The following is a 26,719-nucleotide window of genomic DNA, read 5'->3' as shown; positions in this document are numbered from 1 at the left end:
AAATTACGAGATAGTGGCACGTGTCACTTAATGAATAAAATTAACGTCGTTGATGGATCAGACGCCTAAAGTGATAATGTTTGTAACGTTAAACTCTTAAATCATTCAAAAAATATTGTAGGCACATATTCGTGAGAAAAGTGCTATAATTTGGGCACTTATTTTATATTTAAGCCTTTTGTTAACCATAGTTGATGTGAGATGTTTAAACTTTAGAGATTTTATGTAAGTTTTAAAGGTTTTATGACCAAATTGTAAGGGGTCTTAAAAATTGGTGACTATTAGTACAATTTATTTTTGAGGCAATTTTGTTTCTTAAGGCTCCTTCGATGTGATGAGTCATCGATTTCGTTTTGTTCGATTTTGAAAAATAGGTGTTTAACACAATTATTAAACTCTAACAGATTTAGAAACAGATAAAATATCAATTAAGCCCTTGCATGCCACCTAGCATTTTTACTTTCATTCAATTATTTGGGTAAATTTAATGTTTGGTACCTTAGCTTGATTCTATAATTCAAATGGGTACTTATTATTTTCTTGTATACAGAAATGATCCCAAAATAGTTCTTTTTTCCTTTTAAAATGATGGCTTTTAAGGTATTTTTTCAGAAAGTTACCTAATAATTCGATTTTGGAGGGATATTTAGATATCTATAATTTGTAAATTTTACTGTATTGAAACACTATAAATATATAAATAATTTTCAAAATTTTATTCATTTTTTAAATTAATAGATTTCATTAGATTGCGTGTAATTATATCTTATAAAAATATCTAAAGAAACGTGAAGATTTGTGATCAGGAGAGAATGTAACTACTACATCAACAATACACGTTATTATAATTATTTTTACAATATTCAAACACACTCTTGAAATTTAATAAAAAAAATGAAATTAATTTATTCAATTATGAATTCGAGTAAATGTAATATATATATACTATATTATAAGAAATAAGGGTAAATTACACATTTAGTATTTAAACTCTCAGTTTTAGTCTATTTTAATACCTAAACTTTCGATTTTCTCAAAATCATATATAAAGTTTAGTTTTTGTTTCATCTTAGTACACGCCGTTAAAACCTTTAGTTTTATTTCATTTTAGTACCCATTCAAAATTTAACGACAAGTTTAGGAAAAAAATTGAAAGTTTAGGTACCAAATACGTAGTTTAACCAATAAATAAAAACATTTAATCTAGGTCTAATGGGCATTTGGAGCTTCGTTTTCCTTGCTGCCGATTGCTGGTTTTTCTTCCTGATTTTGGTTGTAACTGTTCTGATTTCTCAATTCTTTCTTGATTTTTATGGAACCCTTGTCTTCTGAGCTTGATTGGAGAAAGCTTTTTCGAGGAACGAAAGAACAATCCCTATAGTATTTTCCGCCTGAATTGCTGGAGGGTATTTCTACTGTAAAGCCTCCTATTGCTGTAATTGAAGAGGGAATCATTGAATGGGGTTGTGTTGTGGTTGGGCAATTCATTGGAGACGTTCCCAATTTTGGCTCCATGCAGCGTATTGCAGAGATTCTGTGGGGGAAAGCTTCGCATGTTAAGCTTGGCTGGGCACAATCTCTATGTTTTTTCATTCTCTAATTTGGAATTGAGAGACTGGGTGCTTGAGAATGGCCCTTGGCACATTCAAAACAAGCCTCTCGTGTTAAGGAAATGGGAACCGAACTTAAGGAAACTTGATTTTGATCTTAAATGTATGCCTGTCTGGGTTCAGCTGTACAATGTTCCCTTAGAGCTTTTTTCTCGAGTAGGTCTCAGTTATATAGCAAGTGTTGTGGGTAATCCATTGTACATGGATTCTGTTACTGCTTCAAAATAGAGGCTCGAGTTTGCCAAAGTTTGTGTCAAGGTTGAAGCTGGGGCAGTGATCCCTGAGGTGATCCAGGTAGTCTTAAGTGATGGCTCTTTTGCAAAAATTCGAGTGTATGCTCCTTGGTTTCCTAAGTTTTGTTTAGAGTGTAATACTTTTGGCCATTTAGCAAGTAGTTGTGCTGAAGTGCTAAAAGGCCCTTCGAAAACTAAGGAAACTAAAGAATCTCATTTTTGGAGAAAGAAGGTGAATTCAAGTGCTCCTGCTTATGCTGGTAAAGAGAGGTTGGTTGACAATTCTAGTTTGCCTTTGGCTCCCTCTACTTCTGCTACACAGAAGGCTCTACCAAACAGTGAGATGTAGTGGGCTACCAGTTTGCAACTGGGTGTTATCGAGGAAGTTTCTGTCCTTGCTCTTCAGGAACTTACTGCTGCCACTCTGCAGGTGGAAAAAGAAATGACAGATAATCCTGGGAAAGATGATCAGGTTAAGATACTGCATGATCTTGCTTCTCAAGGTAGTAAACTTGAGGTAAAGGAAAGTGTTGTTTCTCAATCTCCTGGGAATGCTGTTATTGCTAACTCTGTTAAGGAAGTTTCTGGTAGTGGTGATCTGATTGATATTGCTGGAGATAAAATCATCCCTATAGCTACAAACTGTGGTGGAGATTTTCCATCTCTACAGGATTCTTTAAATCAAAAGAAGAAGTCTAGGAAGAAAAAGAAGGATAACATTGGTTCTTCTAGCAAATTTGAGTCTCTTGCTGGAGGAGGTGTTCTTGATGGGCCAAGGAAGACCATGACAGCATCCTTGGGTGTTGCTATGCTTCTTAATGAAATCAAGACAAAAAAGAAAGAACATTTGGATAAAGCTAAGGGTGAGATATTTTGTGGTGGTGGTAGTGGAGACCCTCCTATTCCTAACAAATGATTATTAGTTTTTGGAATGTTAGGGGGATCAATAATAGCCTTAAACTGAGAAGAGTTATAAGGAGATTGGAGGATTTATGTGTTGATGTTATTTGTTTTATGGAAACCAGAGTTCGAAGTGCTAATTGCTCAAAGGTTTTTGAAATCTTGAGTGCTGATTGGAATTTTGCTGCTAATTATGATTTTTCTGATGGAGGCAGTGTAACATCCTCCATGTCGGGTGAGTGATTAATTTGCAAAGTTTCAACATTTGGTGATTAAAGTAGAATAATTATATAGTTTAAAAAGTATGGTTAGTAAATATGAGATGGAGGTAAGGACCAAATGGTCATTTGTAAGGAAATTTTAATTAAAATAAAATGTTATGGGGTTATATGAGAACCCACGTGTGACATTAGGTTTCCAGAACCATCCCATTTCTTCTTCCTTATTCCTTATTTTCTTATCTTCCTTCTCTCAACGTGGAGCTTGCAAGTAAAGGTAAGAATCTGAACCTTGGTAGTTTCTTTGATTTTTAAGATTTGAAATGAAAGTTTGGATGTTATATAAGCTAAAGGAAAGCTTATATGACATTAAAACAACAAGATAAGTGTTTTAGAGATAGATTTGGAAAATGAATTTTTAGATGAAATTTTGATAGGAATGAGTTTTTGAAGTTTGAATAAGATTTTTGACTTGTCAAGAAGCTAACTAAGAAGTATGAGGTGTTAGAATTCAAATTAGAACATATTGGAATTTGGGTTGGATTCTTAAATTCTACATGGAGAATTAGATTTCTAGGTTTTAGAGGTATTTAATGGATAATAATTAGTTAAAGTAAGTGTATGAAAGCTAAGAGTAGTAAAGAGAGTGAAATATGTATGTTTGAGCTGAAATGGGATGATTTCCGAGCTCAAAATAGGATTTCTGGGTTAGGGGAATCGGTACCCATTCAAGGGGAACCGATACCCCCTCAACGAATATGAATTTCCAGAATACTAGAGGGGAATCGATACCCCCAGGGGGGACCGATACCCCCTCAACGGATATGAAATTCCAGAATGCTAGAGGGGAACCGATACCCCAGGGGGGGAACCGATTCCCCCATGGGAAAAAAAAGAGAAGAAAGAAAGAAAGACTAAGCTATTAATTTCTTAAATTAATAAGCTATTAAAGCTTAATTGCAAGACATAGACATCTGATGATCATCTTGAAAATTATGTTTATGTAGATACCGAGCCTACACAAGTTCGGGAACAATCTACCAGTAGGATCGATCGAGGAAAAGGCAAAGAAGTATAGGTGAGTGCATATGCATAGCATGATTATAGAAATATACTCCATTCTAGACTTGTGATAAGTCTAGATTTTATATCTTGGTACATGAGCATAGTCGGTATTATGAGACATGACATGAATTCATATAAAATGCATTATATGACATGACTATGTGGGAAAAGTTATGAGCTATGTGAAAAGGTAAGAATTTACATGTCTACGCGATATAGACTACTTGAAATGTAAAAGCCCATGTATGTAGATGAGAACTATAGGTATAGTTGGCATGCCAAGGGTAGAGGGTATACTCGGTTCTTTAGGACATATGTATATTCTTTGGAACCTGTGTGAAGTCTTGAAAGACACATACTTGATCCATAGTATATGTATATGATTCTTAAGGAATTCTATGTGGTCCTTATGGACATCATTATATGGCACTACGGTGCAATTCTACGGGGCACTTCGGTGCAATTCTACGGGGCACTTCGGTGCATTTATACGAGCTGTGGTGACAGCATAGTGCACAACCTCACATTACTCAAATACCTTAGGTTCTCAATATGCTATCATGGGCCAATAAACTTATTAATACAGATTCATAAATGTTACAGTCATACGCTTACAGGTATGGGTATTGATGATGTATACTACATTGATTAAGTACATGTTTGCATTTCATCTCATATGATCATGACATTTTCATTACAATTGCCTTATTATTATTGCCTCACTAAGTCGATGACTTAGCGTGTTAGTGTTTCACACGTAGGATCCGAGGAAATAGACGAGACAGGTGAAGCAGCTTGACAGTATTACTCCTGCAATCATCAGATCAGAAGCAACTTAATCAGTAGGTCATTTTGTTATGTAAATGGCAGTTGGCATGTAATTAAAGAGTTAAGTTGTGTATGCTCTGAATATTTTGGTAAACTTATATTACAGTATGTATATTATTGTATTTTATTAATATAAGTACAAATATTTTACTATTATTTGTTAAGAGTTGTGTTTTAAAGTCAATGTAGTATCTCTGACTCATATCCGGGTCGGGTATGGGTTGGGGGTGTTACATTTAATGGTATCAGAGCTATGGTTTAGCCGATTCTAGGCATAAACCAGAGTCTATAGAGTCTTTAAATGGAATACATGCCAACAAATAGTGAGAACTTCTGATCTGGTATAGTATGAGTATGCTGTTTTGCTAATAGAACAATGTGTTTATTCTTATTAGATGTCCAGACATAATAGCTCCCGAAGTGAAGCGGGAGAAGATAGGCATGCTGAAAGCAGTAATTCACCTGCCCTGGCCAGGCAAGGTGAACAACAGGCATCTCAAGGAGTGCCTGTGCAAGATCAAGATACGTTCTTCAGAACCCTAGACGCTATTCTGAAGCGTCTTCAACCTTCTGCTCCACTAACTCAAAGAATTAATGTAGCAAAAGAGTTGAGAAGTTTAGGAGCTCCCGAATTTAAGGGAGAAGCTGAGGAAGGTCCAGTGTCAACGGATCTTTGGTTGAATGATTTGAAAATCATGTTAGATGGTCTCCACTGTTCCGAAGTGGAGAAATTAGATGGAGCTGTATCTTTATTGAGGGGTCAGGCGAGGATATGGTGGACGAACGTCACCATGAGAATGTCAACCGACCAGTTGACTTGGTCTTTGTTTTTAAAAGAATTTAAAAACAAGTATATTGGAGATCAGTTTATCCGCCAAATGAAGCAGGAATTTATGAATTTGAAGCAGATGAGCCGCTCTGTGTATGAGTACGAATGTGAGTTTAATAAGCTGAGCAGGTTTGCAGCTGAGCTTGTGCCTACTGAAAAAGATGCTTGCGAGTGGTTCGTGGAGGGCTTGCGCCCTAGACTTAAAGAAATGTTGATAGTATTAAACTTGTCCTCGTTCCAGGAGGTGATCAATCGTGCAAAAGCTCTTGAAAGGGCTCAGAATGAAAGATTTGGGGACTCAAGAGTTCAGACATCAAAGAGGACGACTACTTATTCTGGTTCAACACCAACAAAAAGGGGAAGAGACTCGGGATTTCGATCACAAACTAGATCAGAATCAGTTGCATCGTCTGCTAGGGGAGCAAGTCAGGCAAGACCTAGACAGACGCAGTCAGTGGAATCCGGTGCTGGGAGATCTACTCCGGGTCAAGTGAAACAGTGTGAGCACTGTGGGAAAAACCATTATGGGGCTTGTCGTATGGCTGCTGGGACTTGTTTTCGATGCGGAGATGCCGGACATTTTGTCCGGGATTGTCCCTTGATTGTTGGTGAGCCGGCACCATCTGGAAGAGCTGGTTCTTTCTCACAAAGAGGACGAGGAAGAGGCAGAGGAAGGAACCCGTCTGAATTCTCTGCTCAACCTGAAGTTCGATCCACTGCTCGAGTATACAACCTAATGACAAGTGAAGACCGTGATGACCCTGATATTATAGCAGGTACTTTTCAGTTGTATGATAAATTAGTATTGGTACTGATTGATCCGGGTTCTAATTATTCTTATATTACAAGTAAGTTAGTAAAGGAGTTGGGGATTCCCTTAGAAGCTACGAGTAATGAGATTATAGTAACAACTCCGTTAGGCCATAGTGCCCGGGTGAATAAAGTCTGTAAGGGGTGTCCCATAAAGGTTCAGGGAATTGAATTCCCTGCTAATCTGATGGAATTACCCTTTGACGAGTTTGAAGTGATTCTGGGAATGGATTGGTTGTTCCGTTATTATGGAGATGTTAGTTGCAGATTGAAAAAGGTAACTCTGAAAAGTCCAGAAGGAACAGAGATAAGTGTGAGCAGTGAAAAGTTTAATCCTTTAGCAAATGTAATATCAGTAATGTCTGCCAATAAATTATTGCTACAAGGATGTCAGGGTTTTCTTGCAAATGTGATTGATTCAAGAGCTCAAGAGAAAAGGTTAGAGGAAATTCCAATAGTTCGAGAGTTCCCTGATGTTTTTCCTGCTGAATTGCCAGGATTACCTCCGGATAGAGAGGTAGAATTCCAAATTGAAATAATGCCGAGAACAGCTCCGATTGCAATGGTACCTTATCGAATGGCTCCGAAAGAATTGCAAGAGTTAAAGAATCAATTACAAGAATTGCTAGAGAAGGGATTTATCCAACCAAGTGTATCGCCTTGGGGAGCTCCGGTTTTATTTGTTAAAAAGAAGGATGGATCCATGCGCCTTTGCATTGACTATCGACAGCTCAATAAGGTGACCATCAAGAACAAGTATCCTCTTCCGCGCATTGATGATTTGTTTGATCAACTAAAAGGAGCTTCGGTATTTTTGAAGATCGATCTACGTTCGGGTTATCATCAATTGAAGATCCAGGAGAAAGATATTCCGAAGACGGCTTTCAGAACGAGATATGGTCATTATGAATTCATCGTAATGCCATTCGGAGTAACGAATGCACCTGCTGCTTTCATGGATCATATGAACAGGATTTTTCAGCCCTACTTGGACCAGTTTGTTGTTGTCTTTATTGATGACATACTGGTGTACTCGAAATCCCATGAAGAGCATAGCACACATCTGAGGATCGTCTTGCAAATTTTAAGAGATAAGAAGTTGTATGCCAAATTGTCCAAATGTGAGTTCTGGTTAAAGGAAGTAATTTTCTTGGGGTATGTGATCGCGGCAGTTGGGATTAGAGTAGACCCTCAAAAGGTTAAAGCTATAATGGATTGGAAAGTTCCTAAGAATGTGTCTGAAGTTCGGAGTTTTCTGGGACTTGCCGGTTACTATCGAAGATTCGTTAAGAATTTTTCGATGATTGTGCTGCCTCTAACAAAGCTAATGAGAAAGAATGTACCATTTGTTTGGACTTCTGAATGTCAAGAAAGTTTCGAAGCTTTAAAGAGAATTCTGACGGAAACTCCGATATTGGTTCAACCGGAATCTGGCAAGAATTTTGTAGTATACAGTGACGCATCCCATAACGGGTTGGGGTGTGTATTAATGCAAGAAGGAAAAGTGGTAGCGTACGCATCGAGACAGTTGAAACCACATGAAAGGAATTACCCCACTCATGATCTAGAAATGGTTGCTGTAGTATTCGCTCTCAGGATTTGGCGTCATTATCTTTATGGGGAGCGTTGTTACTTATATACGGATCATAAGAGCCTGAAGTACCTGATGACTCAAAAAGAATTGAATTTGAGGCAACGTAGATGGGTAGAGTTCTTAAAGGATTATGATGTGATAATTGACTATCATCCCGGAAAGGCTAATGTGGTAGCAGATGCTATGAGTAGAAAGACGTTTGCAGCTTTACGAGCTATGGATGCAAGATTATCTTTAACGGGAGACGGTGGTCTTTGTGCAGAATTAACCCTTAAACCAGCATGGTTGGAACGAATAGGAGAATTGCAATGTAAAGATGAAGTGTGTTTGAAAAGAATTGAACAAGTAAAGAACAAAGAGATTAAAGACTTTGAGATTAAGTCAGATGGAAATCTATATTGTAAAGGAAGAATTGTTATACCCGACAATGACGACTTGAAGAAGGAGATATTAACAGAGGCTCATTGCAGTCCGTTAACGATGCACCCTGGTGGAACCAAGATGTATATGGATTTGAAGGATCGATTTTGGTGGGCAGGGATGAAGCGAAGCATCACAGAATTTGTGTCTAAGTGTTTGATATGTCAACAAGTCAAAGCCGAGCATCAAGTTCCATCAGGATTATTGCAACCGCTTTTCATTCCTCAATGGAAATGGGAAAATGTTACGATGGATTTTGTTTCGGGGTTACCCTTGACCCCGAACAAAAGAGAATCAATCTGGGTAATTGTTGATCGATTAACTAAGTCTGCGCATTTTCTTCCGGTTAGAACGGATTTCTCTATGGAAGGTATGCAGAGTTGTATATTAGAGAAGTTATTAGATTGCATGGAGTACCTGTTTCCATAGTCTCTGATCGAGACCCTCGATTCACTTCTAGATTCTGGAAATCTTTGCATGGAGCGTTGGGGACTCGTTTAAACTTTAGTACGGCTTTTCATCCTCAGACTGATGGGCAATCAGAGAGAACTATTCAGATATTGGAAGATATGTTGAGAGCATGCGTAATGGAATTTAAAGGATCATGGGAAAAGTATTTACCGCTGGCAGAGTTCGCTTACAACAATAGTTATCAGTCTAGTATAAAGATGGCCCCCTATGAAGCATTATATGGAAGAAAATGTCGTACTCCATTAAATTAGTATGAACTCAAAGACCGAAGTATTCTTGGTACGGATTTAATTCAAGATGTAGAACAGAAAGTTCGAGAAATACAGTATAACCTCAAAGTGGCCTATGATCGGCAAAAGTCCTATTCTGATCTTAAAAGGAAAGAAATTGAATTTCAAGTTGGAGATAAAGTGTTTTTAAAAGTGTCTCCATGGAAGAAGGTGTTGAGATTTGGTCGGAAAGGAAAATTGAGTCCTCGGTTTATTGGACCATATGAGATTGTAAAGAGAGTAGGACCTGTAGCATATCAGCTAACTTTACCACCTGAGATGGAAAAGATACATGATGTTTTTCACGTTTCAATGCTTCGAAGATATAGATCTGACCCTTCTCATATCGTGACACCAGAAGAGATTGAGGTTCATCCTGACTTGACTTATGAGGAAGAACCGATTCAAATTTTAGCACATTAAGTTAAGCAATTGAGGAACAAGATTATTCCTTTGGTCAAAGTGTTGTGGAGAAATCACAAAGTAGAAGAAGCAACATGGGAGCGTGAAGAAGATATGCGACATCAATACCCTCATTTGTTCGTGTAATGAAAATTCGAGGACGAATTTTCTTAAGGGGGAGAGATTTGTAACATCCTCCATGTCGGGTGAGTGATTAATTTGCAAAGTTTCAACATTTGGTGATTAAAGTAGAATAATTATATAGTTTAAAAAGTATGGTTAGTAAATATGAGATGGAGGTAAGGACCAAATGGTCATTTGTAAGGAAATTTTAATTAAAATAAAATGTTATGGGGTTATATGAGAACCCACGTGTGACATTAGGTTTCCAGAACCATCCCATTTCTTCTTCATTCTTCCTTATTTTCTTCTCTTCCTTCTCTCAACGTGGAGCTTGCAAGTAAAGGTAAGAATCTGAACCTTGGTAGTTTCTTTGATTTTTAAGATTTGAAATGAAAGTTTGGATGTTATATAAGCTAAAGGAAAGCTTATATGACATTAAAACAACAAGATAAGTGTTTTAGAGATAGATTTGGAAAATGAATTTTTAGATGAAATTTTGATAGGAATGAGTTTTTGAAGTTTGAATAAGATTTTTGACTTGTCAAGAAGCTAACTAAGAAGTATGAGGTGTTAGAATTCAAATTAGAACATATTGGAATTTGGGTTGGATTCTTAAATTCTACATGGAGAATTAGATTTCTAAGTTTTAGAGGTATTTAATGGATAATAATTAGTTAAAGTAAGTGTATGAAAGCTAAGAGTAGTAAAGAGAGTGAAATATGTATGTTTGAGCTGAAATGGGATGATTTCCGAGCTCAAAATAGGATTTCTGGGTTAGGGGAATCGGTACCCATTCAAGGGGAACCGATACCCCCTCAACGAATATGAATTTCCAGAATACTAGAGGGGAATCGATACCCCCAGGGGGGACCGATACCCCCTCAACGGATATGAAATTCCAGAATGCTAGAGGGGAACCGATACCCCAGGGGGGGAACCGATTCCCCCATGGGAAAAAAAAAGAGAAGAAAAGAAAGAAAGACTAAGCTATTAATTTCTTAAATTAATAAGCTATTAAAGCTTAATTGCAAGACATAGACATCTGATGATCATCTTGAAAATTATGTTTATGTAGATACCGAGCCTACACAAGTTCGGGAACAATCTACCAGTAGGATCGATCGAGGAAAAGGCAAAGAAGTATAGGTGAGTGCATATGCATAGCATGATTATAGAAATATACTCCATTCTAGACTTGTGATAAGTCTAGATTTTATATCTTGGTACATGAGCATAGTCGGTATTATGAGACATGACATGAATTCATATAAAATGCATTATATGACATGACTATGTGGGAAAAGTTATGAGCTATGTGAAAAGGTAAGAATTTACATGTCTACGCGATATAGACTACTTGAAATGTAAAAGCCCATGTATGTAGATGAGAACTATAGGTATAGTTGGCATGCCAAGGGTAGAGGGTATACTCGGTTCTTTAGGACATATGTATATTCTTTGGAACCTGTGTGAAGTCTTGAAAGACACATACTTGATCCATAGTATATGTATATGATTCTTAAGGAATTCTATGTGGTCCTTATGGACATCATTATATGGCACTACGGTGCAATTCTATGGGGCACTTCGGTGCAATTCTACGGGGCACTTCGGTGCATTTATACGAGCTGTGGTGACAGCATAGTGCACAACCTCACATTACTCAAATACCTTAGGTTCTCAATATGCTATCATGGGCCAATAAACTTATTAATACAGATTCATAAATGTTACAGTCATACGCTTACAGGTATGGGTATTGATGATGTATACTACATTGATTAAGTACATGTTTGCATTTCATCTCATATGATCATGACATTTTCATTACAATTGCCTTATTATTATTGCCTCACTAAGTCGATGACTTAGCGTGTGAGTGTTTCACACGTAGGATCCGAGGAAATAGACGAGACAGGTGAAGCAGCTTGACAGTATTACTCCTGCAATCATCAGATCAGAAGCAACTTAATCAGTAGGTCATTTTGTTATGTAAATGGCAGTTGGCATGTAATTAAAGAGTTAAGTTGTGTATGCTCTGAATATTTTGGTAAACTTATATTACAGTATGTATATTATTGTATTTTCTTAATATAAGTACAAATATTTTACTATTATTTGTTAAGAGTTGTGTTTTAAAGTCAATGTAGTATCTCTGACTCATATCCGGGTCGGGTATGGGTTGGGGGTGTTACAGGCAGACTTTGGGTATTGTGGAGGAAAGGGCTGGCATTTTCTTTCTTAGGAGGATGTGATCAGGCCCTTACCATTACTGGAGATGTAGCTGGTCATAGCATGGTTATTACTGTTGTGTATGGCAGTAATAATGGACTGACTAGGAGGGGTCTTTGGGGGCATTTGAAGAATCTTGAAACTGACATTGGTTCTCTCCCATGGCTTATAGGGGGTGACTTCAATGTTGTTGCCAGTGCACAAGAAAGTTCAGATTTTGACACTTTGGGGGTGCATAGCAGTTCTGACATGGATGATTTAAAAGGATGCTTGGTGGATTTGGAGTTGCAGGATCACCCTTTTTCAAGCCCCCTATTCACCTGATCGAATAAGCAAGAAAACTCTTATTTGGCTCGAAAGTTGGATAGAATTCTTATAAATTCTCAGTGGTTACTAGAGTTCCCTGATTCATTTGTGGAGTTTCAAGCTCAGGGAGTCTCTAATCATGCCCCTGGCATAGTTTGGTCTCAAAGGTGTGCCCAAGTCCATAGGCCTAAGCCTTTTAAATTTTTTAATTGTTGGACTGCAAATGATAATTTTTTAAGGGTGGTAAGGGATTCCTGGCAAGAACAGTGTGCTGGAAATGCAATGCAAATTTTGTTCTATAAGATGAAGAGGCTAAAGCCTTTGTTAAGGGAATTCAATAAGAGTTATTTCTCTGACATCTCTAGTAGAGTGACTGCTAAGAGAGCTGAAATGGAATTTATTCAGATTCACAATCTTGGCCATGTAGATCAGAGAAGAGTGGCTGAAGAGAAAAAAGTTCAGGCAGAATTAACTGAATTGGAAAATGCATAATTTGAGTTCTATAGACAAAAAGCAAAAGCTCACTGGTTGAAGGAAGGTGACAAGAGTACTAAATTTTTTCATCAAAGAGTTGAGTCAAATAAGAAAAGGAATACTATCAGAATGATTAAAGATGAGTATGGGAGTTCCATGAATCTTTTGATGGTATGGCTTCTGAACTTGTTAATTTTTTCAAGAGCCTCATTGGCACTCCTGACCCTTTGGTGAAGGGATGTTCTGTGGAATGGCTGAAATCCCTATTGGATTACTCATTGCCTGATGGAGCTGATGTGTTCCTTGTTGGTGAGATCACAGATAAGGAGATTAAGGAAGCACTTTTCAGACAGGGAAAGGATAAAAGCCCAGGGCCAGATGGTTACACTTCTTGGTTTTTCAAGGTAGCATAGGAGATTGTTTGCAAAGATTTTTTGGATGCTATAAGGTATTTTTTCATTCATCTTCTCTCCTGCCTGCTTTTAATTCCACCACAATTGCCTTGGTGCCTAAGTCCTTGAATGCTTGTATGGCTAAGGACTTTAGGCATATTTCTTGCTGCTCAGTAATTTACAAAACAATTACAAGGATTTTAGTCACTAGGCTGGCAGTTTATTTTCCTGGTATGATTTCTCACAACCAATAAGCTTTTGTAAAGGGTCGAGATATTGCTGAAAATACCTTGCTTGCTCAGGAGATTGTTAGGGGATACTCTAGGAAGAACCTTTCTCCTAGATGTGCTTTGAAAATAAATCTCCAAAAAGCTTTTGATTCAGTTTGCTGGGATTTCTTATTGAATGTTCTTGAAGCTTTGGGTTTGCCTGCCATTTTTTGTGGATGGATAAAAACATGTGTGACTACTCATAGGTATTCTATTTCTTTTAACGGTAGTTTGGTAGGGTAGTTTTTGGGAGCAAGAGGTGTGAGGCAAGGAGATCCATTGTCTCCTTACCTTTTTGTTATAGTAATGAATGTGCTTTCAGTTCTGCTGAATGTTGCTGCAAGGGATGGTGTATTTAGATTTCATCCAAAGTGCAAGAAAATTTGTCTTACCCACCTTTGTTTTGTTAATGATTTGCTCCTGTTCTGCCATGGGTCCCTTGATTCTGTTATGGGGGTTGTTAGCATTCTTGACAGGTTTTATGAACTTTCTGGTTTAAGATTAAATGCTATGAAATCTGAGTTTTTTGCTTGTGGGGTGTCTGTGAATAGTCTGTTGCAGATTCGTTTAGCTACTGGCTTTAATATTAGCCAGCTACCTGTTAGATACCTAGGAGTGCCTTTGGTTACTCGAAAACTTACAAGTAGGGACTGCTTGGCTTTACTTAATAAAATTAAGAGCATAATTGATGTATGGTCTAGCAGGCACCTAAGCCTTGGGGGGAGACTCCAGCTTGTTAAATGTGTTTTGTTTAGCATTTTTGGCTATTGGAGTAGACAACTGGTCTTGCCAAAAGGTGTTATTAAGGACATCAAAAAACTTTGCATGAGGTTTTTTTGGAAGGGTAATGATATTCCAGCAAATGGGGCCAGAGTGAGCTGGAGTCAGATTTGTTGTTTAAAATCTGAATGTGGTATGGGCCTGAGGAAGTTAACTGATTGGAGCAAGGCTTTTTGCTTTATGTTTGTTAGGAAAATCCTTGTTGATGATGGTTCCTTGTGGATTGCATGGATCAAAGGTTACTGCTTCAAAACTATGGATTATTGGAATGTTGATTGCAAAAATCATTTTAGCTGGATTCTCAGAAAATTGCTAAAGCTAAGGGATGAAGCTAGGAGACTGTTTTGGCCTGCTATCAATTTGACATATATCAAAGGTGGTTGGATATGGGATAGTGTTCGTGAAAGGAGGGACAAGGTTGATTGGCATAGACTTATCTGGTTCGCAGCTCATATTCCCAAATTTTCCATTATAGCTTGGATGGTGATTCTTGACAGGCTGCCAACAAAGGACAGATTGGCATGGTGACTGATAACGTATGTGGGTTATGTGGTGCTGGACAGGAATCCCGTAATCATCTCTTCCTGGAATGTTCTTATGCAACAGAGGTTTGGGGCGCTATTTTGCGTGCTTGTGGACTCCAGCTTTAGGTACTGCACTGCTGGAATGACGCTTTGCGCTGGTTGATATTGAATTTGAAAGGTAAATCTCTTCTAACTCAAATTCTCAAGCTAGCTTGGACTGGTTTTGTTTATTTTATATGGGAGGAACGGAATCACAAGATTTTTATAGGTGTGATCCGTCCAACTGAGGAAATTGTTAATAGAGTTAGAAAGGCTGTTAGAATCAAATTGTATAGGTGTCATATGAACAGATTGGATAATGTAAATAGGAGGTTGTGTCTTGATTGGGATTTGATTTAGCTATCTGTAATGTTTCTTGTAGCAGCTTGCTGCTTTCTTTTGGATAAATAAAACTTTACTTATCCAAAAAAAAAACATTTAATCAAGGAAACCAATCCACGAACACTTCTATTTTAGCATGAAATCCCATGATTAAGTCCAGCTAAGAACAGATACAATACTATTTTCCTCGTGCACCATTATTTTGTGATCCCATCCCCCACCAAACTTTTAAATTGAATTCAGCATCACGCCTTAATGTTTAATTTGATGTGAGGTGGTAAATGCTCACTTTCTTATAGTAAAAAAAAAGGAATGCACTTTTTGTCATGTCACCTTGGACCCAACCCTTGCATCAATCATACGCAATAATGTATGTATATTTACTGTTGAAACTAATAAAATACTTTATCATTTAAAACGAGATCTTGTTTTGATTAAGGATTCTTTTTTATATTTGAGATATTAGGGTATTAGTTAACAGGAGAGAAGGTTTGTGAATGGACAACTCATGGACATGTATTTGCTTTGTATATGAAACAACGTAATTGTCTGTCCTTGTGGGCAGTGAAATAAGTGTGTTCATGTTACCATATTCATGCTTCCTCTAATGGCTAAAATACTGAAAGGACCCCTGATGTTTCTATGAGTTTCCAAAATTAGCCTCTTGATTGTATCCGATTAAGTCCTCGAATTTTCTATTGTGAAACTTTGATTTCGAATCAAAGATATCGAGTGAGGGTGTGGGAAAGGAGCAGTCCGAGGCCGGGCTGGTGAAACAAAGTGTTTATTGAATGGTTTACTTAATTACAAAATGTGATATTAATATAAAAAACTCAAATTGAATGGTTTACTTAATTAAAGTGTTTATTGAAGCAATCTTTTACCTTGATTTGTCCTCTCTCTTTTGTTTTTCGAATGCTTAGCTAATTTAACACTTGATAATTGGGCATACCAGTAGATTAGGTAGACTGTGCCTAACATAAGTCAAATCCTCCCTTCACATAAAATATAGTTCTCTAATGATTTTGTATAATATATGGGGTAAATTACACCATTCGTCACTAAACTAATTTCACTCATTGTACTTTAAATCCGTTTCATTTTTCCCCTAAACTTAATATATTTTGTTTTTTTAGTCATTTCGTCGTTCAGGATGGAGCTAGGATTAAATTATGAGGGGGCAAACATGAATCTATATAGCGGTATGCTATTGTCGTAATCATGGTAGTCGCAACGCAACTGAAAAGGTTACCATAACCGTAATTTAAATTTATGGATAAGTTATTTAATTTTAAAATAAATAAGAAATTGAAAAGTAAAAAATTAAGAGATTAAGGGCTTAATTCTACTAATTTAAAATTTTAAATGTCTTAAAAATAATTAAATCATATAAATGTTAGGCCAATACTTAATTTAATTGATTTTAAATCTGACAGTATCTAAAAAATATTTATACCAAGAAACTTGGGGGACAATGACTTAATTATAACAGTTTCAAAATGTTCAATGGCCTAAAATGTAATTAGTCTGTCAATGTTAGGTGGCAGCTGCCCCTCCCATCCTTAAGATGACTTCCCTGTTGTAGTTAATTATTTAACATTGATAAAACGACGTCGTCTTTAAAAAAATGAAATTATCATCAAAACGATGTAGTTTTGCATTTATATAACAGTTAATTTATAATACCTCAGTAAAAAAAATGGTAGAGTAACAAAAAAAAATTAATTAATTAAGTTCAATGAAAAATTTGAACGAATTTAAAGTACAACGAGTGAGGAAGTTGAACGAAATAAAAATTAAAAATAATTAATGGTTAGCAATTAATTAATCCCGTTTTAATAGTCGATCAAGAATTCAAGATTGTGGAACAAAGAATCAGATAATGGCAGTTCACTGAGAGCACACGTGCACCCACGATTAGTGAAAATAATATTAATTGCACAGAAACAATAAGCAGTTCAAGTGTTTTTAACATATCGAAGTGTTGGGCACTGAAAATAATTTTTTGGTATAATCATTTGTATATGATATATTAATCAAAATCGGGTATTACAGAAGTAGAAATAATCCTCTTAATTCAGTTTATTCCATTCAAAACCGTCACCTTACCTAAAGATCTAATACCTCATCTCATTATATTAACTTATCGTGATAAATATTACATTGTATTACTTACCCCATATTAATAATAATAAAAGAAACTTGACTAGGTACCTTCCAATACCTAAAAACAAAAGAAAAGATTCTCCTTTTAAAAAAAAAAAAAAAGAGGGAGAGTCTATTTTACTACTCAAATTCAATGCCTCAGTCCTTAAAAATTATTGAGATTTCTTAAGCGAAAAGAAGCTTTCTCAAAATAGGACAGATCTTGAAAGGAACAAACTTTTGGTTTTGCTGGGCGATTTTTCCGATATATTATCGGTGACTGATAATGTTATCGATCTAACACCGGTTAAATTATATTTCTCGATCTAACACCCTTAGCAGTAAAGTACGTCCCCTGTACTGCGCTATACGATTATTTGGTGCCACGTGGGGTATAGCGCGCCCCTTGCATCGCGCTATACGGTGAGCTGGCGCCACGTGGGTATAGCGCGGCCCCTGCAGCGCGCTATACCTGTATATCTGACACGTGGAGTATAACGCGGTGCAGGGCGCGCGCTATACCACTAATTCACGGCTTGGTTTCATTTTAAGGAATGTTGATGGAATATATTAATTTTGTATTTTGAAGCATTTTATTTATATCATAATAATTTTATTTGTTGATACAGTTAGATTTGTTCATATTTATCTCTTGTTTAATATTTTTAATCTATTTTTGTACGATCTTCTTATGATCTTAAGTGAACTAGTCTTTTGCCGTAAACTTTATTATAATTTTGGGTATTTTCATTTTTAAATAAAATTAACTATTCCTATAAAAATTTGGCTCAAAAATTAATCTAATTTTTTTATTAACTTGGGTAGAGTATAATGCAATATATATTCTAAAACATCTCTCAAGAATTTGACATTGAAAACTTACATCACATTTATAAATGCTCGAACATATGACCACGAGAAATAACAACAATTATTTTTCCATCGAATTCGTTAGGTTCGTGCTAAAATTAAAATCAAAATCAAAATAAATTAATTACAAACTTAATTCGTAATGTCTTGCTATCCAAATCGTGATGAACTCAAACTTTATTTAAAATATAAAATTATTCGTATTGAGCTCTATGATTACTATCGACAATGATATTGCATTGTTGTATATCTGATCCCCGCAAATATCTAAACTTTCTAGTGATGCTAGCTTTTATGATTTCTAACAAAGGACTTATTCGAAACTAAAAGAACATATAAGGGTATTTACGTCATATGATGTTAAACAAAGGAAACTTCCAAATTCTCGCTTCCGGTCTTGAATATTTGCTTCGAAGTTTCAACTAGTTTGATTCTTTCTTCATTCGTTGTACAGATTTGCGATCAAATTTCTTCAATTCTCCTCTCTGTAAGTGTTTTCTCTCTCTCTCTCTCTTTTGCGTCGTTAATTTTTCTATATTTTCATTTTGTAATCAAATTATTAGAAACGATAAGATCTAGTTGCAACTGGGTTTCTTGAGAATTGAATTACGTAGGTATTTTAGTTTCTGGGTTATTTTAATTTCTATCGTTTGTTGTATTTAATGGTTACCCAATTTTATATATAGATAAAAGATAGGTTCTTTAATGCTGGAAAACTGGGGAAAATGGTTGTTTATTGATCTTATTTTGTCTGCCAAATCATCCATATAGAAAGCTGCAAATTTGATGTTCATTATTCTGATCTATATTGAATTAATTAGTATCAACTGCTAAATTTTGTATTTATTAAGCTTGGATCCTTGATTTTGGATGTTAAGATGATCTGGTTTGTGGTTTCTAAGCAATAATATAGCCTTTTGTTCGTAAATACTATTTACTGGTTTATTTCTTTGATTCTTTCGTAACTTCTTCATTTGATATCTGAGATGGGTGAATTTGTGCCTTTTTTGTGTTTAGACGAATCTGGTTTAACAGCTAAAGATCCCAAGAGATAGTTGCGTGCTTAACAAATATGTCGTCTAGGCGTCATGTTCGTTACAGTCCTTTAGCCGTTGATGAAGACGATGATTATGTTGGTGGGAGGCGTTATGACCCGAGGTTTGATTATGCACCAAAAGCCTTCGATAGAGTCCCATGGAAGTCCATTGCCCTTGCACTCTTTCTGCTTTGTCTAGGGTGCTTGCTTCTTTTTCTTTCTTTTTTCATCTTCACAGGGCATATGGGAGGAGAGCAATCACAGGCATATGGCCTCTTAGTACTCGGAATTCTTACTTTCCTTCCAGGTACGCCTTTTAGTCCTTGCAATTTTTACTTGTCGTCAACGGTACATATTTTAAACCGGATGTTATAGAAAGTTATGTTTAATTGTTGAGAGGGGGATTGCATTTGACAGTTCAATGCATTTTGCATGGTTATGCTTAACTTGTTTCTGTATACCTGATAGTTAATGATATCTTGTTTCGTAACGGTGAAATCATTCCGGTTTCTCCTCTCTTTTTGTAATGTATTGCTGCATTTTGGGAAGTTTTGGCTTAGGATAACATTTAAGTTATTCAGACTTGAGTGTATGCGTTTAGGCATACATGTTTTGAAGTTTTGCAGATATTTGAAGTGACCTTAGAGGGTCGTATACTGATATCCATGTCTAGATATGCATCGGACGGGTGCATTTGATCAAACACTACTTATTTCATTACAACAGCAATTGAAACAAATATTCCTGCAATAGGCATTATGCACGAAATAGTGCATGACGGTTACAACTACCATTGGTGTTGCTGGCAAAGTTATCCTTTGCTATTGTCGAACATCGAAAGAGCTTGACCGACGTTTTTTTATTGATCGGAATTCGTATGGTGCAGGATTTTATGAGACTCGGATAGCTTATTATTCTTGGAGGGGTGCTGATGGATACACCTTTGCTTCCATTCCAGATTATTAAGACACGATGTTCATCCGGTCGATTCATCCGCCTCCTCTTTAATCGAACTAAAGTGTGTTACATTATAGTTAAGACTTAATAGCTTGATTAAAGCAACCTTACAATGCTGTAAATACTTTAGTTTTGAATTCAATCGATTTGTTACTCTAAATATTTTTTTTTATTATCGTATATGATGATCGATGAACCGTGAATTTTATTATAAGATCTACATCGATCTCCTCATTCGATTCACAAATTAGATTCTAGAGAATGTCTCTCAAAACTCATGAAATCACCCTTAAAATTTCAAACTTCTTCAACATCATCCACCTTCAAATGGACTCTTTTTTTTGTTATGTCCATCTCACAAATGGTAGCCTTCCGCCATTTGAATTGTCAAATGGAGCCTCCCATCTTCTAGTAGACTAAAACTCAAAATAAGTTTTCTTTTACAATTAATTGAATGATTGATTTGTGAGTATTTGAAATTAGATGACCTATTTGTAGTCTTACTAATAATTGGACGAGACATTATAATCTTACTAATAATTAGATGATTTGTGATGAAATTATCCAATATAAAAATTATTAAAGAGATTTTTCAACGACAATTTTTATTTCCGTTTCATTTTTAACAACCAACAATACATTCGTGGCAATGAATAAATTAAGTGATTTATTTGTAACTCTTTAAAAGTAGGTAATTTATTTATAATATTATTAATAATTGAGTGACTTGTGTGGTTTATCTTATGAAACAATAAGGGTAAAGTATATAAATGATTTTTCGACTATAGGACACTACTTTATTGAATTTCCTATAATCTGCAAGCAACCTGTCGTTCAGTACAAATCACATCTGATTTAGGGTTAAAAGTGAATATTTGATAATGATACATATACGTCGTTCACGAAATAAATTTATCTTATTGCTTATTGATGATTCACCCTTTTTAATTTGGACATAAAACTATCATCGTTGTCGGGTTTTTTTTTGTGAGAGATGGAGGTAAACTGAGTCCTTCCATTAGATTTGTCTGATTGATGTTTATGTTGGTCCTTTGATACTTGGTATCAAGTCTAGTATTATTGTATCTGTCAATACGATTGTTATCGTCTGTCAAAGGTTATATCAAATACTTCTAGTGTGATATTTCACAAAATATTTGAAAATCTTTACATATTTATTAAATTATAATCAGTATTTTATTAAGTTATAATTATATATTTGATGAAGTATACTTAATACTAAGACTTGATATTATTAAATACGATAGAAATCATTTTTAAAACAAAACATAGCATGATATGCAGTATAATACCATGTCTCAAAATGTAAATAAAATAGATTATTTATAAGATATATAAATTCTCAATCATTTGACAATAAACGCTCTTATCTTTACATATATATTTTCAAACCCAAAACTTCAAATAACAAAAATAAATCTTTTAATTATTAATACCGTTTAATTCATCATAATAAAAATGAAAATGAATAATATATATGGTTTAAGAATATAAGAAAAATTCTAACACGAGGCCTCGACCAATGTTCCTTGCGCCTTAAGATCAAGCTTCAAATGGCCGCAATGGAAGGTTTTATTCTACATATTTGTAAAAACGTTCATTATCAACTCATGCAAAGCTTAGCAATGATTTCTAGGCATTAACTGGGATTCTGTGGCCCATTCTCTGAGCAAGCCAAGAGTGTTCTGGATCAGTGTCGATGAATTTATGCACAAGGAACACTTCTGCTTCTTCGTTGTTCAGTTCTTTCGACCAGGCCACTCGTTCGTTCCGATGCGCACCCGGTCCGAAACACCTGCAGTTTCAATCAAGGAAAACACCTTAGTTTGATTCATTTAGATTCTCGGTTCATCTTTCGAATAAACTCCAGGGGATATACCTGAACTCGTAGAAGCAAACAGTCTTCTCCTTTTCTGGATCCTCCCAGTTATTCCAACCTTCGGATTTTATGCATTTATCAATGAAAGTGAATGCAAACAGCACCCTTGCAAAGGGTTCCCATGGACGCCCGAGGAATGAGTACCCCGGCTCTCCGTTGCCAGTTATGACACATCTGCAACAATGTGACAAATTGTTCATAGAAAGAATTGCGAATGATCATGGAAGTAAATGTTGTAATCAGATTACGGACCTCAGAAACACATAAGCGGTTGTTTCCTCGGCGGTAATGCGTTTGTGCGCGGTTACGAAACCAGGTGACTTGCAGTGGAGATGACAATGTTCGAAGAGAGCTGTACTAGCTCCGAAGATGTAGTCTATGTTTCCTTCGATATAGCAATCTCTCACGTAATGCCTTCCCTGGTGCAGGTAAAGGGTGTCCTGCAAATGTTATGTTAGTCATGAACCATTGAAATGCTATGTTATTTGGACTCGAATGAAAATGTCGAATATTTGGACTCGAATTATCGAACGAGTAGCTAAGTACCTGCCACCCCAGAAATCTGCAACTATAGAATGCACCCCGATCTCCTGTCACCCTGAATGCCACAGCTTGGTGTGAACCCTGGAAGAAAGAAGAAGAAAAAGATTAATCAAATACGAACTATTGTCTCAAATTCAAGTGTTTAACATACGTGATTCGAAAATAAACTTGAAAAGGAAAGGAGAAATTTAAGGTTTTACCTCTGGAGCACTATTCTCAAAAGTGACATTTTCAGCAATGAAATCGTCTCCTACCACCATCACACTCCCGGAACCAAACGTGCCTTTTCCAATCACACTCTCATCCTTCGACAAAGGAAAAAAAGTTACTCAATGAACGATCATAAGCATATTGATCGCGAAATAAAATAAACATTGAGATTTCACGTGAAATGGTAAAAAACAATTACGGACAGAACAAGAAAAAGTTCAGTATCGTCGAAAGTAGCTTACAAGGTGATGTTCGTTTTTAGTAGCGGTGTTGTCCCATGTGAGAATAGTGTCCTCAGCTCGGACACCGACTATGGTGATGAGGTTCTTGTCCTTGGGAATGAAAACGGGTTGCCTGTAAGTACCAGGTGAGATCCGAATGATTGTTCGAGTGGTGCCGTTGGATGCGACGGCGTCTACGGCATCCTGTACTGTTTTGTGGTCGGCGTGGCCGTCTTGGGACACCGTGATTACCCTTGGTTCCGCCATGGATCAGAAAACAGGAAACAATGCTTAGCTTGTATGTGTGAAAATGTTGTGAATTTGTGTGGGTGGAAGAGAAAGAAATGGAGTGATATATAGTGTGGGATGGGGCTAAAAATGGTGACGGAAGCTGGAAAATTGCACTCCATATGTTATGGGACTATATGTTTAGTATATTGTTAGTGGTTCGTATCATGTTTTTGACTTTTTCTTACATTTCTTTATTTTCTTTTATTCAGAGATTAATCCAAAATTTGAGTGTGCCTTTGTTTTTTCTCTTAAATTTGGTCTTTATTTTCGTTTTTTCAATTGTTCTAAAGGATTGCTCCAAATAAGATATCTCACTCCTTACCCTCCTTAGCAAAATATATTTCTTGTAACTCATCATTTTCACATAACGAGTTCCACTAAAATATTTTTTAATTTAAGATAATTATAAATTCATATATAAATTCTAATTTGATCTTAAGTATGTCATGACCCTGTACTAGGGGAACCACTCTCAGAGGCAGACTCAGGACAAATATTCAGGGTTACAAGAGCTCCAGGGGTGGCACTTTTGAGAGGTGACACTTGTGGAGGGGTTGCTTGGGATACCCTGGGCACCATGGAAGTTCGCCCCAGACCACTCATTAAACTTTTATGTACCAAAAAAAGTCGTGCATAAAAATTAAAATCTTAATATATGCAATTCATTTTTTTGGGTATAGAGAGCAATGGGAACACATAAGGTTGAATAAAGTATTGTAATTTAGGAACGACAATAACCCAACCTTTAATTAAAAAAGAAAAAAAGAAAAGAAGAAGACAAAGTATATGGCCAAATACCTTACCCATACTATACACTACTTCATAAAAAAAGAATCCCTCAACAAAAATATGAATAAAATTGACTAAAAATTACAATAGTTTTATGGGTAAAGTATAGTACTGGTCACTGAACATTTCTGAAGCTTGCATTTAGGTCCTTCAACTTTTAAAACTTACAATACAGTCCCCCAACATTTATTCCGTTTGCAATATGGTCCCCCAACTTAAACCACCGTTAGAAATTAGGGTAAATTATATAAAAGGTTATTGAACTTTTTAGACACTTGAATTTAGGTCCCCCAACTTTTAAAACTTGCAAAATAGTCCTCAATTTCATTCTAAACCCCAATTTCCAAAGTAATTCAATTTCATTCTAAACCCTAAATTCCAAAATAATTCAATTAAATTCAATTATGTCAGATTTATTATTATTTAATTTCATCTTATTTCATGTGATACGTATTTTTTATATATATAAATATAATAGTATAATTCTTATCTGTTGAAGAAATTTTTTAATTAAAAAAAGTAGTTAGGATATAGAAGAGGTTGAAAATAATTCGAATTTTAAATTTATAAAATGTTATTTTGACGTATAAATAAAAGTGTAAACTACTAGGTTGACAACTTAACTATCTAGCCCTTTTTTCTTTTGTCATCGATCTTTTAAATTTATCAATCATACAACATAATTATTTAACTGTTTCAACTAAGCCACTAGTCGTTACCAATTGATACAAATGATGAAGTGACAGTTAAAAGGAATTGACATTATTATACATTTAGTCTTTATTATTTATATAATCAATTTGGTCCTAAATTAAATAGAATTTAATAAATTAATCATTTAATTAGGATCTGACATGTGTTAGCACATGATCATGACACATGTCATTGGTGACACATGTCACCACCTAATTATTTATATATGCTATCAATTTGGTCCTAAATTAAATAAAATTTAATAAATTAATCATTTAACCAGGATCTGACATGTGTTAACACATGATCATGATATATGTTATTGGTGACACATGTCACCACCTAATTAGAAGAAAATTAAGTTACAAAGAAGTAAAATTTGGGTCTTGGGCAAACTCAAACCTGAGTCACGCAAATGAAAGATACAGGGTGAAGCCACTAAGCTAACACCATCGTTTGTGTTAAGAGATATACAATAATACATATAGTAATAGTATGACCAATGCCAGAAAAAAAAGAATATAATGGAAAATGGAAATAATGAGATTTGAACTTCGGAAAAAAATTTGAAAACAATAAATGATGGGAAAATATTATATTTTTTTACAAAAGAAATATTATATTTGATAAATTGTTTGATAGATTTAATATATTTTTTAAATATTAGTTGATACAATATTTTAAAAGAATAAATTTAAGATTTATATATTTTTAAACTAAATTTAATAATTATATTTTTCATATTTATAATTCATGATTATATATATAATCTTAAGTTGAGTATTTCTAATATAATTAATAATTTTAATTTCTTATTAAAAATAAAATATTCAAAAAATATAAATGATTCATACATTAATATATGAATATATATTTTTTATTTATACATCTAAATATAAATATACATTTTATATAAATATATTTTTATTCGTATATTGAAATATTTTGATTAAAATATAAACATATTTTAAATACTAGTTTATACAAGAAAAATAAAATATATCAAAAATATAAATGATTCATACATTTAAATATAAATTGAATAATTTATATTTTCTATACATCTATATTTAATAAGAAAATAAAATTATTGGGGGACTGTTTTGTAAGTTTTAAAAGTTGGGGACCTAAATTCAAGTACCTGAAAAGTTCAATGACCGTTTATATAATTTACCCTAATTTTCTAACAGTGATTTAAGTTGGGGATCATATAGCAAACGGAATAAATGTTAGGGGACTGTATTGAAAGTTTTAAAAGTTGGGGGACTTAAATGCAAGCTTCAGAAATGTTCAGTGACCATTACTATACTTTACCCTAGTTTTATATATAAAACAAATTTGGCATGTCAACATGATACTGAAAACCTACAATGGCAATGAAAACCTTAAACAAAGTTTTTTTTAACTACATACAACACATTCATCTTCTTTACTTTCCTACACATGTTGAAGAAATCAATCTATTCACACATAAATCTATATGACAGTAATATTCTTGAATCTTTAAACTCTTCCAATCTATGTATAACACTTTGACTCTTTTTGCTTTTTAGTCTTCAAATTCAATAATCCCAGAAGCAATTACCCAGGTCTACCGGTCCTGCAGCACATGAAGGATCTTGAATCATTTCGGGATTCGACACGGCTGGATCCTGGGAAATATCTGGTTTCGAATCATGACTTTGGATTAGCATCTTCAATACAGACTGATCTTGAACCCAAAAATAATCCGGATACTGCGAGTTTCCGATGTTCGGGTTGATTTGGTTGGTGTTGGTGGTGTGTGAGGATTTGTACAGAGTTTGCAGAGGATGATGAAGAAGGTAGGAGGGAAGTGTCGAAGCTATCGATCATTTCATCCAGTGCTTTACAGTCGTCCGTCGGGTCGGAGAAGCAGGACACTTGTTCAAATCAACTTCACCAATGGCGATACA

At 35.3% G+C, this 26,719-nt stretch overlaps 4 protein-coding genes across 4 annotated transcripts; 3 read left to right on the top strand and 1 right to left on the bottom strand.

Moving 5' to 3' along the window:
- The first annotated feature begins 588 nt into the window (after positions 1-588).
- On the top strand, positions 589-2,759 carry LOC120132938. Its single transcript, XM_039149616.1, has 4 exons — positions 589-600; positions 1,446-1,766; positions 1,839-2,113; positions 2,204-2,759. The coding sequence occupies exons 1-4, from the start codon at positions 589-591 to the stop codon at positions 2,757-2,759; spliced, it is 1,164 nt and encodes a 387-aa protein (XP_039005547.1).
- Positions 2,760-12,957: 10,198 nt separating this feature from the next.
- LOC120132937 lies at positions 12,958-14,875 on the top strand. Its single transcript, XM_039149615.1, has 4 exons — positions 12,958-13,188; positions 13,443-13,671; positions 13,768-14,642; positions 14,723-14,875. The coding sequence occupies exons 1-4, from the start codon at positions 12,958-12,960 to the stop codon at positions 14,873-14,875; spliced, it is 1,488 nt and encodes a 495-aa protein (XP_039005546.1).
- A 3,581-nt stretch (positions 14,876-18,456) lies between these two features.
- LOC120133000 (transmembrane protein 230-like) lies at positions 18,457-20,356 on the top strand. Its single transcript, XM_039149674.1, has 3 exons — positions 18,457-18,632; positions 19,163-19,488; positions 20,068-20,356. The coding sequence occupies exons 2-3, from the start codon at positions 19,218-19,220 to the stop codon at positions 20,145-20,147; spliced, it is 351 nt and encodes a 116-aa protein (XP_039005605.1). The 5' UTR covers positions 18,457-18,632; positions 19,163-19,217; the 3' UTR covers positions 20,148-20,356.
- A 1,420-nt stretch (positions 20,357-21,776) lies between these two features.
- LOC120132999 (pectinesterase 31-like) lies at positions 21,777-23,279 on the bottom strand. The gene is made up of 6 exons (XM_039149673.1): positions 23,034-23,279; positions 22,782-22,886; positions 22,585-22,662; positions 22,291-22,478; positions 22,039-22,212; positions 21,777-21,954 (listed from the first exon to the last, which is right to left on the bottom strand). The coding sequence occupies exons 1-6, from the start codon at positions 23,277-23,279 to the stop codon at positions 21,792-21,794; spliced, it is 954 nt and encodes a 317-aa protein (XP_039005604.1). The 3' UTR covers positions 21,777-21,791.
- Positions 23,280-26,719: the final 3,440 nt, after the last annotated feature.

This window comes from Hibiscus syriacus, unplaced genomic scaffold, assembly GCF_006381635.1.
Source record: "Hibiscus syriacus cultivar Baekdansim isolate YM2019G1 unplaced genomic scaffold, ASM638163v2 tig00110570_pilon, whole genome shotgun sequence".
NCBI classification, from domain to species: Eukaryota; Viridiplantae; Streptophyta; class Magnoliopsida; order Malvales; family Malvaceae; genus Hibiscus; species Hibiscus syriacus.
The sequence above is the reverse complement of the archived record's forward strand: the minus strand, read 5'-3'. Positions and strand labels throughout refer to the sequence as shown.

Bases quoted from the DNA above. Each gene is read 5' to 3' on its own strand.
- LOC120132938 (XM_039149616.1), top strand. The intron at 1,767-1,838 runs GTAGGTCTCAGT...GCTTCAAAATAG, and splicing joins CCTTAGAGCTTTTTTCTCGA to AGGCTCGAGTTTGCCAAAGT. The intron at 2,114-2,203 runs GTTGGTTGACAA...GTGGGCTACCAG, and splicing joins GCTTATGCTGGTAAAGAGAG to TTTGCAACTGGGTGTTATCG.
- LOC120132937 (XM_039149615.1), top strand. From the start codon at position 12,958: ATGGCTTCTGAACTTGTTAATTTTTTCAAGAGCCTCATTGGCACTCCT. The intron at 13,189-13,442 runs GTAGCATAGGAG...GCTTTTGTAAAG, and splicing joins ACACTTCTTGGTTTTTCAAG to GGTCGAGATATTGCTGAAAA. The intron at 13,672-13,767 runs GTAGTTTGGTAG...ATGTGCTTTCAG, and splicing joins GTATTCTATTTCTTTTAACG to TTCTGCTGAATGTTGCTGCA.
- LOC120133000 (XM_039149674.1), top strand. From the start codon at position 19,218: ATGTCGTCTAGGCGTCATGTTCGTTACAGTCCTTTAGCCGTTGATGAA. The intron at 19,489-20,067 runs GTACGCCTTTTA...CGTATGGTGCAG, and splicing joins AATTCTTACTTTCCTTCCAG to GATTTTATGAGACTCGGATA.
- LOC120132999 (XM_039149673.1), bottom strand. From the start codon at position 23,279: ATGGCGGAACCAAGGGTAATCACGGTGTCCCAAGACGGCCACGCCGAC. The intron at 22,887-23,033 runs GTAAGCTACTTT...CCTTTGTCGAAG, and splicing joins CTAAAAACGAACATCACCTT to GATGAGAGTGTGATTGGAAA. The intron at 21,955-22,038 runs GTATATCCCCTG...TTGAAACTGCAG, and splicing joins GTTTGCTTCTACGAGTTCAG to GTGTTTCGGACCGGGTGCGC.